The sequence below is a fragment of the Ranitomeya imitator genome, chromosome 1 (assembly GCF_032444005.1).
Source record: "Ranitomeya imitator isolate aRanImi1 chromosome 1, aRanImi1.pri, whole genome shotgun sequence".
Lineage (NCBI taxonomy): Eukaryota > Metazoa > Chordata > Amphibia > Anura > Dendrobatidae > Ranitomeya > Ranitomeya imitator.
In genome coordinates, this window is record NC_091282.1 from 524940936 (window position 1) to 524955811 (window position 14876).

Here is a 14876-nt window from a genome sequence, read left to right on the forward strand (position 1 = left end):
CTGATTCTCGATGATGCTGGTCCTCTTTGTGTGACGTATAGCCTGCGGTTCACCCTTGACAGGAACGTTTCCCAGTAAATGTTGGTGGGGTGTGATCCTGCTTGCAGGAACTGGCGGTGGAGCCAAATGAGAAACCATTGCCAGGGCCACGTTGAGTAATAATTCCTTTATCTTTTTTCCAGTTTGAAATCCTTCTTTGTGTTCAAGATGTTGATGATCCGGCTGTGGACGTATGTAAAAAACTACTCGGAAAATACCCCAATGTGGATGCCAATTTATTCATAGGTACGTTATGCCACTAGTTTCCAATGTTTGCTTTTATTTGGATTTTCAGTTGGGATTAGATATTTTTAAAGGGAACCTGACAGCTGATACCTGCCGTTCGCTGCAATGGCGGCATGTATCAGACACTGGCTGTACGACCCAAACCATCGATTTTTATTTTTTATTATATATAGCTATTCACTTCCAGATACAGTGTGTATGTATGTATATGTATATATGTATATGTGTATATATATATATATATATATAATATATATAGCTATTCACTTCCAGATACAGTGTGTATGTATATATATATATATGTATATATATATATATATAATAAATTAAAAAAAAAAAAAAATATATATATATATATATATATATATATATATATATATATATATATATATATATATATATATATATATATATATATATATATATATTATAAAAAAATTTTTTATAGCAAATCATTTAAAGTTTTTTTTTTTTTTTTTTTTTTCTCTCTTGGCTCAGGCTGGAAAATATTGCTTTAGGCATTTATATTTGAGCATTGTCTGTTTCGTGCTCCTGTTTAACTTGGAGTTCAGCGCAGTGCCTAGGAAACCCTAGTTTAAAATTTCTAGGTTAACTGTCTCATTAACAGCGGCAAGAAGAAGCCTCTTCTCCAGATATTCTATCCTTCTAAGCTGGAATGGGCAGGATGTGAAAGAGCAGCTTTGTTCCTAAATCACTCCTGTGCCCTGTAATCTAATCCATGAGAAGCTGCAGTACTATAAAAGCAATTGCTGCAATGCTGTTAGTGCACAGTATCTGATTTCCGCATCTGGCTTTCCAGGAACCCCACCTAGGGATGTACATTGCACCTTTAAATCCAGGGATGACTAATTTTGATGATTTTTTTTTTTTTTTTTGTTAGGTAAAAATATTTTTTTTTAAACAAAATATCAGCATCACATTCCATGGTTAACAGCAGGTATGTGGGGGTAAAGTGTATATAATATATATAATACACAACATAATATTATACTTCATTTGCAAGAAAGCAATCATGTGTTTTATATATAATATATATTCAGTTGAGTGAAAGTGTTTGCTCCCTTCCTGATTTCCTATTCTTTTGAATGTTTTTTCACACTTAAATGCTTCAAATCACCAAACAAATTTTAAATATTATACAAAGAGAACACAAGTGAGCAGGGAATGCAGTTTTTAAATGAAGGTCTTTATTATTAGTGGAAAAAGAAACCCAAACCTACAGGACCCTGTGTGAAAGTGATTGCCCCATCCCAAAACATAAATTAACTGTGGTTTTTCACATCTTTTGGAAGCCGAGTTCATATTCCCTAGTCACACCCAGACCTGATTACTGCCACACCTGTTCTCAATCAAGATATCATTTAAATCGGACCTGCCTGACAAAGTGAAGCAGACCTAAAGTCCTCAAAAGCTATATATCATGCCGTGATCCACAGAAATTCTGAAACAAATGAGAAACAAGGTAATTGAGGTCTTATCAGTTTGGAAAAGGTTATAAAGCCATTTCTCAAGCTTTGGGGCAGTGAACCACAGTGAGAGCCATTATCCACAAATGGTAGAAACATGGAAGAGTGGTGAACCTTCCCAGGAGTTGCTGGCTGAAAATTACCCCAAGAGTGCAGAACAACTCAACCAAGAGGTCACAAGAGACCCGACACCAACATCTAAATAGCTGCAGGCCTCATTTGCCTCGGTTAAAGTCAGTGTTCATGACCCCACCATAAGAAAGGGACTGGGCGAAAATGGCCTGCATGGCAGAAGACCACTGCTGAGCAATAACAACATAAAGGCTCGTTTTAGTTTTGCCAGAAAGTACCTTGATGATTCCCAAGACTTTTTGGAGAATACTCTGTGGACTGACGAGACAAAAGTTTAACGTTTTGTAAAGTGTATGTCCCATTTACATCTGGCGTAGAAGTAACACAACATTTCAGAAAAGGAGCATCATACCAACAGTAAAATGTGGTGGTAGTGTCATGGTCTAGGGCTGTTTTTGCTGCTTCAGGACCTGTAATACTTTCTGTATTAAATGGAACCATGAATACTGCTAGCTATCAAAAAATGCAGCAGGTCAATGATCCAAAACACACCAGTAAGTTCACCTCTGAATGGCTTAAGGAAAACAGAATTAAGACTTTGGAGTGGCCTAGTCAAAATCCTGACCTTAATTCGATTGATATGCTGTGGCATGACCCTAAAAAGGTGGTTCATGCTTGGAAATCCTCCAGTGTGGCTGAATTACAACAATTCTGCAAAGATGAGTGGGCCAAAATTCCTCCAGAGCGTTGTAAAAGACTCATTGCCAGTTATTACTAATGCTTCACTGCACTTGTTGCTGCTAAGGGTGGCCCAACCAGTTATTAGGTTTAGGGGGAAATCACTTTTTCACACAGGGCTCTGTAGGTTTGGATTTATTTGTCTCTTAATAATAGACCTTCATTTACAAACTACATTTTGTGATTACTTGTGTTATCTTTGTCTAGTATTTCAATTTTGTTTGGTGATCTGAAACATTTGTGTTACAAACATTAAAACGGATAGGAAACCGTGAATTTCATGCAACTGTATATATTGCATAAACTTACCCCCACCTTTCTTAGTTGCTGTTAACCCCGGGAAGGCGTTGCTGATGACAGCAAAACTCCCTGACCCGTCTCATTGCTGTATCCCACAGCAGTGTCTGCATTCTCAGGAAATCTGACTTAGAAGACTCACACTAACAGCTGAGCTCTACAAAAAAAAAAAAAAAAAATGCTTAGCCTGAATCCGCCTGCCTTTTCTTGCCAGCAATGAATATTTAATAGCACCCGATGCACCCTGCCATTATTTCCTGTCAGTCTTCTTGATCTAAACTGACTCAGGCATGCAAAAATATTTCACTATTGCAAATTGGGGTTATAAAATGAATATACAGACCCATATGTACTGTTCTTAATTTGGTGCTACGAGAGGAAAACTTTCTTTGAAACTGAACCAAACTCAGAACAAAGTTCAAATCTTTAATTTTTTTTTTTTTTGCTAACCTTTTTGTCAAAATCTGCTCGCTATGTTATGTGTCTTTTGGCGCACAATTGTCCAAACTTGCCATTTTTTGGCGAGACCATTTGACAATTCAATGTGTATAGGGACATTTTCCTAGTTGTCATCCCCAAGAGATGGTATCTGGGAGAAAATAATCAACCTTGAGAATGTAAGTGTCCTGCTGATCAGTGCCGCTGACTCTTTCTGTGAGGTAAAACATTTTACTGCCTGTTTTTAAACAATATTTTACCTCAAAGAAGCATTTGTGATCCCCTACTGTAATATCTATATATTCTTTTGCTTCCTCACCTGCCCAGGAGCGGTGGTATGATCAGACCATGTCCCTGTACGGTCATTACACAGTACACAGCAAGGGCAGATTTATAAGATTATCTCGGCACAGGAACATTTTATATGCACACATCCAATTGTGGAAATGATTATTATTCTAAGATCTATTGATTTAAAATTACACTTTTTATTCTTGTGGAAAACCCCTTTAAGCAGTTCACATCCTTTTCTCCCCTGACATCATCTGTCAGGGAGTTTCAGGAGGTCCCCATACACATTAGGCTGTTGGCGGATATTGGTGGGTTCAAACAACTGAATATTAGGCTTTGCTCTTTGCTCTCCATATACAGATCTAAACGGAGTGTGCAGATATACTGGGGGATCGGTAGAGATGGCTGTCCTCAAAACTAGCATTTTGCTAAAAGTTTGATGTGCCCGGTCCTTTTAAATTTCTGTGACTATACCTTGATGTGGGCAGTGGGACGTTTAAAGGGGAGTGAATGAAGTCTGATTATATATTTTATCTTTTTTTTTTCCTAGGTGGTAAAAAGGTTGGCATTAACCCAAAAATAAACAATCTAATGCCTGGATACGAACTTGCCAAGTATGATCTGATCTGGATTTGCGACAGTGGGATTAAAGGTATGTTGGAAAATGTTTAGTAGGAATCCTATAATTTCCAGGGATTCCCTTAATTTGTGTAAAACGCTAATTTCATCAATATCTGGGCAATCTCCATGTCCCAGGGCAGGTGCTTTCTCCGGAGGGGCCCAGAATGGCTGCCGTAGCTTCCAGTATTGCTTATCTTTCTATTTATGTACTCACTGAGGTCCCTGTAGAACAAATTCTGGCTCTACTTTGCTTTCATGAGCTTTATTAGACCAGCGGGATTCGATAAGATCTGTTTATCCTTCCATATCCTCCTAGTGCATAATGCTTCCTCCCTGCAAACAAAACCACACTCCCAGCCTCATGTCGGTGTCAAACGACGGCTGGTGACCTCAATAGTCGGGGGCGAAATGCTGTGATAAATTAAAGAGGGCTACATATAACACCTGGGGGCAATAGTTGCATTGTAGTTAAAATGCGGAGCAAGCCCCTCGTCTCATGGGAGAACTGCAACATTCACCCTCATTATTTTCAAGCCAGTTGTTGACACCTTTTTTTCCCTTAAAGAGCACATTATGAGTTGGCTCTTGATTTGTGTTGTGTTTTTAATTTTAGGACCTGTATATTTCTGTGTATTTCAGGCCACAAAACTTTTGACACTTGTGGGAAATTAGCCCACGAGTTCCAATAAATGCTCTATGGTGCCCTCTCCCCCTATCAGATAACGGACTCGGTTGCTCTTCTTCCTTTTGTCCTTGGGTTTAGGATTGTAAGCTGTTTACTTCGTAGACTTCAAGGCGATCTTCCATCAAGGAAGTTTGTAGGCTGGGTATGGTAACTCTTGGCCGGCAATGTATACATCCAAAGAAAAAATGCCTCCAACCGAAAGTATTTTGTGTTAGTTTAGCTAAACTCTCCCCCCCCCCCCCCCCCCCCACTTCCCCGTCCAATCTTGATTTGTAGGTCATTTTTTGTTTCGTTTTTTTTCTTACGGGAGGTAGCTGCCATGGCTGCCGTTTTTCCGATACGCTAATTGTGTATCTTCATTCTCCTGTTGTCAAAGCTTCTCCTAGTAACATTGTTTTTAATTTTTTTTTTTTTTTTTAATTTCAGTGAAACCAGACACCCTCACAGACATGGCCAATCAAATGACTGAAAAAGTTGGCCTAGTCCATGGGCTTCCTTACGTGGCGGACAGGCAAGGGTTTGCTGCTACGCTAGAACAGGTGAGCTGCATTTTCGGCTTGTGCTAATCACTGGGCTGAAGTTTACCAAGGCAGGGCGCAGAACGAGTTATGCGAGGTGGCCGCCATATGTGGGTGTGTGACACATTCCAAAGCAGACGAGGATTTTTTTTCCTTCTCCTTAAACAATGATGTAATATATGCAAACATGGCGATACGCTGGCATCAAGAACCTTCTGTTTATCTGTGCCTCTTTATCTCGGGAACTGACTGTTCTTACAATATTACTGACCCTATCGTCATATGATTCAGATCTATAGTATATAGACAGATCAGGGTGGAGATGCAAAGTCCATGACTGTCCCTATTATGGGAAGTATGTCATCCCAAAACGACTGATCAAAGCAAGCCCCCCTTGCCATGGCCGAGTAATCCAGTGTATTTTCCAACTTGTTTTTCCATCTCTCTCTGCCTTTTCCTGTAAAGCCAGAGCTGTCAATCAAGAGAGAATGTGGTGAAAATGCACAGAACTATTCAGCTATGTCAGGGGAGGGGCTTGGTTTGAACATAAACTTTGAGCTGACATCTATAATATAACGCTGGGAGCGTCACTCTGTCCGAAGCCTTTATAGACTGCGCAGGCGCAAGCGCCGGCGCAGTCTGGGCCTCAGAGTGACGCTCCCGGGAGATCGCGGTGTGCGTTCACACTGAACGCACACCGCGATCTCCAACAGAGAAGCAGGGACCGCCAGGAGGGTAAGTATCGCCTATATTCACCTGTCCTGCGTTCCATCGCTGAGCGCCGCCATCTTCCCGGTCTTCGGCCTGTAATCTTCAGTTCAGAGGGCGCGATGATGCGCTTAATGCGCGCCGGCACCGCCCTCTGACTGAACAGTCACGGCCAGGAGACCGGGAAGATGGCGGCGCCCAGCGCTGGAACGCAGGACAGGTGAATATAGTAAGTGCTGGGGGGCCTGAGCTGGCGGCGATACCGGCACCTGACCCCCACAGCGTGCCGGTGTCCCCGCCTGCTCAGGCCCCCCAGCACTCGGCGCCGAGCGGGTCAGAGGCAGTATGGGGACGCAGGATGGAGCAGCACATAAGGATGGGGACGCAGGATGGAGCAGCACATAAGGATGGGGACGCAGGATGGAGCAGCACATAAGGATGGGGACGCAGGATGGAGTAGCACATAAGGATGGGGACGCAGGATGGAGCAGCACATAAGGATGGGGACGCAGGATGGAGCAGCACATGACAGGATGGGGACGCAGGATGGAGCAGCACATAAGGATGGGGACGCAGGATGGAGCAGCACATAAGGATGGGGACGCAGGATGGAGCAGCACATAAGGATGGGGACGCAGGATGGAGCAGCACATAAGGATGGGGACGCAGGATGGGTGCAGCGCATGACAGGATGGGGACGCAGGATGGGAGCAGCGCATGACAGGATGGAGATGCAGGATGGGAGCAGCGCATGACAGGATGGGGACGCAGGATGGGAGCAGCGCATGACAGGATGGGGACGCAGGATGGGAGCAGCGCATGACAGGATGGGAGCAGCACATGACAGGATGCGTCCCCATCCTGTCATGTGCTGCTAGATCCTGCGTCCCCATCCTGTCATGACAGGATGGGGACGCAGGATGGAGCAGCACATGACAGGATGGGGACGCAGGATGGAGCAGCACATGACAGGATGGGGACGCAGGATGGAGCAGCACATGACAGGATGGGGACGCAGGATGGAGCAGGCCATGACAGGATGGGGACGCAGGATGGGAGCAGCGCATCACAGGATGGGAGCAGCGCATGACAGGATGGGGACGCAGGATGGGAGCAGCGCATCACAGGATGGGAGCAGCGCATGACAGGATGGGGACGCAGGATGGGAGCAGCGCATGACATGATGGGGACGCAGGACGGGAGCAGCACATGACAGGATGGGGACGCAGGATGGGAGCAGCACATGACAGGATGGGGGCGCAGGATGGGAGCAGCACATGACAGGATGGGGGCGCAGGATGGAGCAGCACATACCAGGATGGAGACCATATACCAATATAAATGCTCGCCACCCGGGCGTAGAACGGGTTCAATAGCTAGTATTCATTATAAAGCCATAGTCAGATGAGCAAATAAAACAACATTTCATCCAGAAAATGATAAGTTATCCTTGTGTCCATATCTTACAGCCACATAGTCCTTTTTATACTTCGATGTTTTATAATGTATATGGTCAAATACAGATTCCCAGGTTAGTAATGGCAATGTAACTGTGAAAACCTGATACTAATGAGATGATCCATAAGGGATCCTATTTATTTTGTGCACACTCAGACTTGTATAGGTGATTCTCATCTGATCCTTGGAAGAGAATAATAATTTTTTTTAATGTTTTTGACAGTGACAGTCATCTGGACAGCCCTATTGAATTACATTTGTCAGTTTCCTTTCTGATTATTATTATTATTATTTTTTTTATTACTTGGACAGCACACGTCCCTACAATTTGCTCGTCTGAACGTCCCCCTGAGAGGGACCACCATGAACTTTGCTATACCTTAATATTTCTATATACACAGTTGTGTGAGTGTTTGCCCCTTCCTTATTTCCTATTCTTCTGCACGTTTGTCACACTTCAATGTTTCAGATCACCAAATTTAAATATTAGACAAAGATAACACAAGTAACCACAAAATGCAGACGAATAGGAAATCCGGAAGTGGGCCCACACTTTCACACAACTGTGATATATCTGAATCAATACTAAGGATGTACTCAATAAAATGGTAAGAAAAATCCGCTACTAATATAATCACAGATTTATACAAATTTCTCAATGCCAAGCCATGTTTGCGTGCGTTACATCATTGCTATGGTTTGGCCAAACCAAGGGTGCGCCGAGCGCCTGGGATTGGGTTAAACAGTCATTTTGTGCTCACACTCTCCATGTAAGGGCCCTGTTAAAAGTTCTGAAGAAAGGCATGCTATGGTCAAGCTGATTTACGTAATGTGAGTGACCATGCCACGCGCTGGCCACCTATTTAGTGCACCGTGGCTTTGATATTTCAAGTACTTCTATATTTCTATTGTGACACGCTCGTTGTCTTTGATTCGACACTCATTCTGTGCAGAGCTCCTCCGTTGTCAGGCACTGTGGAATCCAGCTGAAGCGGTGCTGCTCCTTGACATACAGCTCTGCTAATGCAGAAGGCTTGGTAACCTAGTACTATGGGAAAATACCTTCTGTGACCTGTCCATAGCCTGTCTAACAACATTTTTGTCCTCTTTACCTTGCAAGTGAAATTCTTTTTTTTTTTCATGGATTTAGAGTTAAAGGGAACCTGTCTTGTAAAATAACGCTATTAACCTGCAGCTATAGAGTTAATCTGCAGGGTAATAGTGTTCTGACACTGTGCGGCGCCAACACTGAGAGCCCCACTGCCGGGAGGAAATGAACTTTATTCCCCCTGGCAGCATTTGGCTTCCAGTCGTAGGGGTGCACAGTTTGTTACCGCGCCCCCAGCTCTGACTGACAGCCGATTCAGCATTAGGGTGGGGGATGTTTCGGTTTTTGTTTTTTTTAAAGACAATCATTTGCTATTTTCAACGCCATAAAAAGTAGTGGACAACCACTTTAATGAATGTGCCCCTCTTACACCCAGGAGCAATATATTGAATAAAGAATTCCAAATCTGCAATGTTGAAATTCTCCACAACTTTCATTTATCTAATATATAATTGCCTAGAATACTACTTCCTGCAATTTGTGCCAACTTCCGTGGCTTTGTCCGGAGCTAATGTCCGGAGCTAATGTCCGGAGCTAATGTCCGGAGCTAATGTCCGGAGCTAATGTCCGGAGCTAATGTCCGGAGCTAATGTCCGGAGCTAATGTCCGGAGCTAATGTCCGGAGATAAGTGACGTCAACAGTGTCCAGTGTCTGATTGGTTGCCGCCTGCTGCGAGCGACCAATCAGAAACGTGCCGTACTGTGACACACTCCGCCCGCCATTTTGGTGTGATTTTTGAATTTTTACCTCACAGCAAGTTTCTACTGCGTGGAGGCGGGCCCAGTGACGTTGCTCTTCAAGCTCCTGCCGAATTTTGTCAAAAAAATGATAATACCATTTACCAAAACTATATATATTTTGTTGTGAAGTGGTTCAGTGACATTTTCACACCAATTTTGAACTTTTGTTTGGTGTTTTCTCCATATACTGCCTATTATTTTTGTTCTTTCTTACTATTATTTATTAATTGTATTATTCTTACATTTGAATAAATAAAGTATATATGGATTCTAGACTCCCGATTCTTTAGAATCGGGCTGCCATCTAGTAGAGTATAATAGAGTATAATATCAATGGACTCTTTGCACACTTTTTACTGGATTAATTCAACTTGTAAAAGCGTAAAGTCACTGAAAAGTATACATATCCATTTTCTATTTATTGGATGTTGATTAAACACTTTTAGAAAATATAGGTAGTTTTATTGGTTGCACCTGGGTGTGATATGGAATTATAGAAGTATTGTTTTCATCTACTAGTGTTTTGTAAGAATTGTGAAATGTAACCTGGCTGAGGATCTGATCCTTCCTTACTTTGCGATCTAGATATCTATCACATGCACAAACACATAAATACATACATGCGCACACATACATACACATACATACATACATACGTACATACAGTACAGACCACAAGTTTGGACACACCTTCTCATTTAAAGATTTTTCTGTATTTTCATGACTATATACTCGTTACTTGAGATTTCCCGAGCACGCTCGGGTGTCCTCCGAGTATTTTTTAGTGCTCGGAAAAAATGAGGTGAATGATTTACATCTCTTAGCCAGCATACTTGCATGAGGGGATTCCCTAGCAACCAGGCAACCCCCACATGTATTTATGCTGGCTAACAGATGTAAATTATTCAGCTGCGGCAAGAAAAATGAAATTTCCGAGCACTAAAAAAATACTCGGAGGACACCCGAGCGTGCTCGGGAAATCTCGAGTAACAAGTATATTCGCTCATCACTACTAAGCATCTCTGGGAACACCTTCAAGATTGTTGGAAGACCATTCCCGATGACTACCTCTTGAAGCTCATCAAGAGAATGCCAAGAGTGTGCAAAGCAGTCATCAAAGCAAAAGGTGGCTACTTTGAAGAACCTAGTATATAAGACATCATTTCAGTTGTTTCACACTTTTTTATTAAGTATATAATTCCACATGTGTTAATTCATAGTTTTGATGCCTACAGTGTGAATTTACAATTTTCATGGTCATGAAAATACAGAAAAATCTTTAAATGAGAAGGTGTGTCCAAACTTTTTGTCTGTACATACATACATACATACATACATACATACATACATATTATTATTTATTTATATAGCACCATTAATTCCATTGTCCTGTACACGAGAAAAGGGGTTACATACAGGGTTATAGATATCATTTACAATACACAAATTTATGATGACAGACTGGTACAGTGGGGAGAGGACCCTGACCTTGCGGACTTGCCATTCTACGGGGTATACATACATACATACATACATACATACATACATACATACCCAACCTGCAATCAGATACTTTGCATACAATGTTTAGAAATCTGTTTTTCTGTCTTTTTATGGCCGGTTATAGAGAATAGACAGTAGGCATGCTTAATCCAAAGTTCCCTAAACATAAATAGTACGTTGTATGCAGTGTAGTTTGGCAGACTAAGATTCCTGTTATTCATGACAGCTCTACAATTGCATATTTCTAATGTATGTAACAGTCTCCCCTTTTTTCTGGTTTAGGTCTATTTTGGGACTTCCCATCCAAGATCATACATTTCTGCCAATGTTACTGGCTTCAAGTGTGTAACGGGGATGTCATGTCTGATGAGAAAAGAGATTCTGGACCAGGCTGGTGGACTTATTGCGTTTGCACAGTACATAGCTGAAGATTATTTTATGGCCAAGGCAATAGCAGACCGGTAAGCTGTGTGTGCAGTGTCTGGGCCGTTTCTTAACTGCAGACAGTAGTACCCACACCGCTGATCAGTCAGCAGGGTTTTCTACATGTTCCTGAAATGTATAGTCTTGCTACTAGACCTTGTGATCCTACAAGGATCACAACGGTTAAGGCTCTTTCATGTGGGGCAGTAATCTGTAGAATGATCACCTGGCAGGCTAGAAAATGCCCATTTGTCAATCGTATCTTTTATGTGGCCATATAAATTATTATATACCAATAAATGATGAAACAATCGCTCTTAGTAACTTTTACCATCATTGCCTGGTGAGTTCGGGTCTCTGATATGGCTGTGACAGGGGGAAATATTTGGCCTTCTAAAACTATGAAGTTCCTTTTTTTTTTTATTTTTAAGTATCTCTCAGTTTTGATTTTACCAGTATCACTGAATATTTTTGCAAAATATCAAAGTCCAAGGTGTGAATTGTGGAGTTTGTAGGATAATCCTGATACATATCATTATATAATCCTTATACCCTGCATAAGCAGCACTTCTTAATTTAGTAGAATAAGATAAATGTATGGCAATTAGTGATGAGCGAACGTGCATCTTGTAAGGTGTTATTTGAGCATGCTCTGGTGCTAAGAGTATCTTGAGCGTGCTCGAATAATGTTCTAATCCCGCGGCTGCATGTCTCGTAGGCTGTTAACACCCGGAACACATGCAGAGATTGCCTAACAAACAAGCCTATCCCTGGCAATCCCCGCATGTGTTGCGCGGTTGAACAGCCCACAAGACATGCATCCGCGGGGACTCAAACATATTATTCGAGCACGCCAAAGACACTTGGCACCCAAGCATGCTCTGATAACACTATCCGAACACACTGGCTCATCACTAATGAAGATTGCATTGCCTAAGAGATCACTATTTATATTTAAAAATAAATGTACCAAAATGACACATGGGCATTTAAACTTCTAGGACATGTTGGGCAATTTATTTGGCATATACTTTGACTCTTCCCTTTAGATGACGTGTGAATTTAGCCTCCCCTATGGACTGCTGCGCTGCTCATTCTACAATGATGGTTGAAGTGGTTTTTCATTCTCTGGCCCACTGACCCTTGCACCCAAGATGTAGCATTAGCTAATATAGCGGGTGACAAGTAAAGGGCTATCTGATTGTTCTCTAAAGCCATGCCCAAAGCAGACAACCCCTATAACATACCTTGGTATCCATATTAATAGTTTGTTCTTATCCTTTTTTGTTTAGGGGCTGGAAATTTTCTATGGCTACACAAGTTGCAATGCAAAATTCTGGTTGTTACTCCATATCTCAATTTCAGTCTAGGATGATCAGGTAAGTCTGCTTGCTTTTTTTTTATGATGGTTGCCCAGTGCAAACATTTTCAAGGCAGTAGTTCCAGATTTCTGTTTTTTTATATATTGATCAAACTTGGTGGCTGCAGTCCCATAAGTAATAAGTCACACCGCTTTTTCTATGAGACAGGGGAAAAAAGAAATCAAAGTTAATTTATTGTGTTCATTCCTTTCAGGTGGACGAAGCTCAGGATCAATATGGTACCTGCCACGATCGTGTGTGAACCCATCTCTGAATGTTTTGTTTCCAGTTTAATAATTGGCTGGGCCGCACACCACATCTTCCGATGGGATATCATGGTGTTCTTTATGTGTCACTGTTTAGCTTGGTTTATATTTGATTACATTCAGCTGCGGGGTGTCCAGGTATGTGCTATTTTTTTTTTTTTTTTTTTTTTAATTATTTTTTTTTTTTTTTTACATTGTTAGAAAAAAATTTCAGTGTTTAACTTAAATGTCAGTCTGTCAAAATGTGCCATATCTTTTGACTTGTTTTAAAGGTGTATTCTCAAGTTTGAAAGTTATTCTCAATTACTGGGGTTTAGACTGCTGGGATCCTCAATGATCCTGAGAACCAGGGCTCTGAAGAGCCCCACTTGAATGGATCAGTGGTAAATCACACTGCCGCTCTTAATTCTTGATAGGACCACTTTAGATTGCCAAGTGCTACACTCACTTCGTCCTTCATCACTCTCGTAAGCATCAATGAATGAAGGGGCAGTACACATGATCTACCACCGCTTCATTCACATGGGAAGAGCTCTGGTACTTGGGTTTGCTGGTGATCCTAGCGGTCAAAACCCCAGTGATCAGGAAGTTATCCTCCACCTCTCGGCTAGGTAATAACTTTTGAACTTGAGGATACCCCTTTAAAGAGGATTTGTCAGAAGGATTTTGGATTGTGAAATTAAGACATGGCAGTAATGGAACCTCTTTGTAAGAAATCCATACCCTCATTGTTCAGTAATCACCCGTTAATTATCTGTTAATGAGGCATAAGCTCACTGAGGTCCGATGCTGCACTTGGTCTTCTCCTGCCAGTATGGTTACCCCTCCTTTGCCTCAGGTGTCTGACTGAAAGGACTGCTTTTTCAGCGACTTGCTCCTCTGGCCAAAATCTCACATAGGCACTTTCATTGTTGCGGGCCGCGCATGCACAGATCAATCTCTGCTCAGTTTTGTCATGTGATGGTTACTGCACATGCGCCTCTCTGAGCATTCACGGCGCCTGCCACAGATTGCCAAACAAGATAATTTTCACCCTTGAAGGTGGACTTAAAGCATAACTGTAATTTTAATTTTTGTTTAATGTAGAGCAAGTGATTTTAAAATTTCAAGTATACCTTATAAATGAAATCTTATAGAAAACCTTTCAAAAACCTTCTAGAAGATGTCTCCCCATGCTGAAGCAAATCTGTATTTAGCTCCGCATATATAAGGTTGGAAGCAGAGTCTACACAGCGTGCTGAATCCCATGCACCGTATGTCAGTGCAATGGCAGGTTACCTCAGTCAGCTGTGAGCTTGTCGGCACACAGCTCCTCTGCTCGCCAGCAGTGTGCTTAGTGACATCGGCACTTCTCATTGTACAGCACAGACACACAAGAATTAGCTGACAGGGCAGAAGTAGCTGTGTGGTCAACACTGTGGGTGAAGTGCTGATGTTACTGAGCTCCTTCTGCCCTGTTAGCTGATTGTCCTGTGTGTCTGTGTGCTATACACTGAGAAGTGCCGATGTCACTGAGCACACAGGAACCTGCTGACTGGCGGAGGAGCTGTGTGCCGGCAAACTCACAGCTGACACACCTTGTGCACTGAGTGACTGAGGTAACCTGCCGCTGCACCGACATACGGTTCACGGGATTTAGCGCGCACGATGTGTAAGCTCCGCCCCTACCTGTAGAAAGTCATATTCTCATTATTTGTAGAACTGAATATGGATTTGCTTCAGAAACAGCAATGGGGGGGACATCTTCTAGAAGGTTATTGAAATGTTTTCTTTTGGATTTCATTTATAAGGTATATTTGAAAAATGATTAAAATTACTAGCGCTACATTACTTAATAAAGCATAACTGTCAGGTTATTTTTGAAGTACAGAGTTAC

General features: G+C 42.0%; 1 protein-coding gene across 1 annotated transcript in view; it reads left to right on the forward strand.

Moving 5' to 3' along the window:
- Positions 1 to 14876, forward strand: part of UGCG (UDP-glucose ceramide glucosyltransferase) — a 41121-nt gene that overhangs the window by 22214 nt on the left and 4031 nt on the right. The window contains exons 3-8 of the mRNA XM_069767001.1: positions 183 to 285; positions 4159 to 4260; positions 5341 to 5453; positions 11233 to 11411; positions 12666 to 12752; positions 12949 to 13138. Of these exons, the coding sequence (XP_069623102.1) occupies positions 183 to 285; positions 4159 to 4260; positions 5341 to 5453; positions 11233 to 11411; positions 12666 to 12752; positions 12949 to 13138 (774 nt within the window). The remainder of the gene's footprint in view (positions 1 to 182; positions 286 to 4158; positions 4261 to 5340; positions 5454 to 11232; positions 11412 to 12665; positions 12753 to 12948; positions 13139 to 14876) is intronic.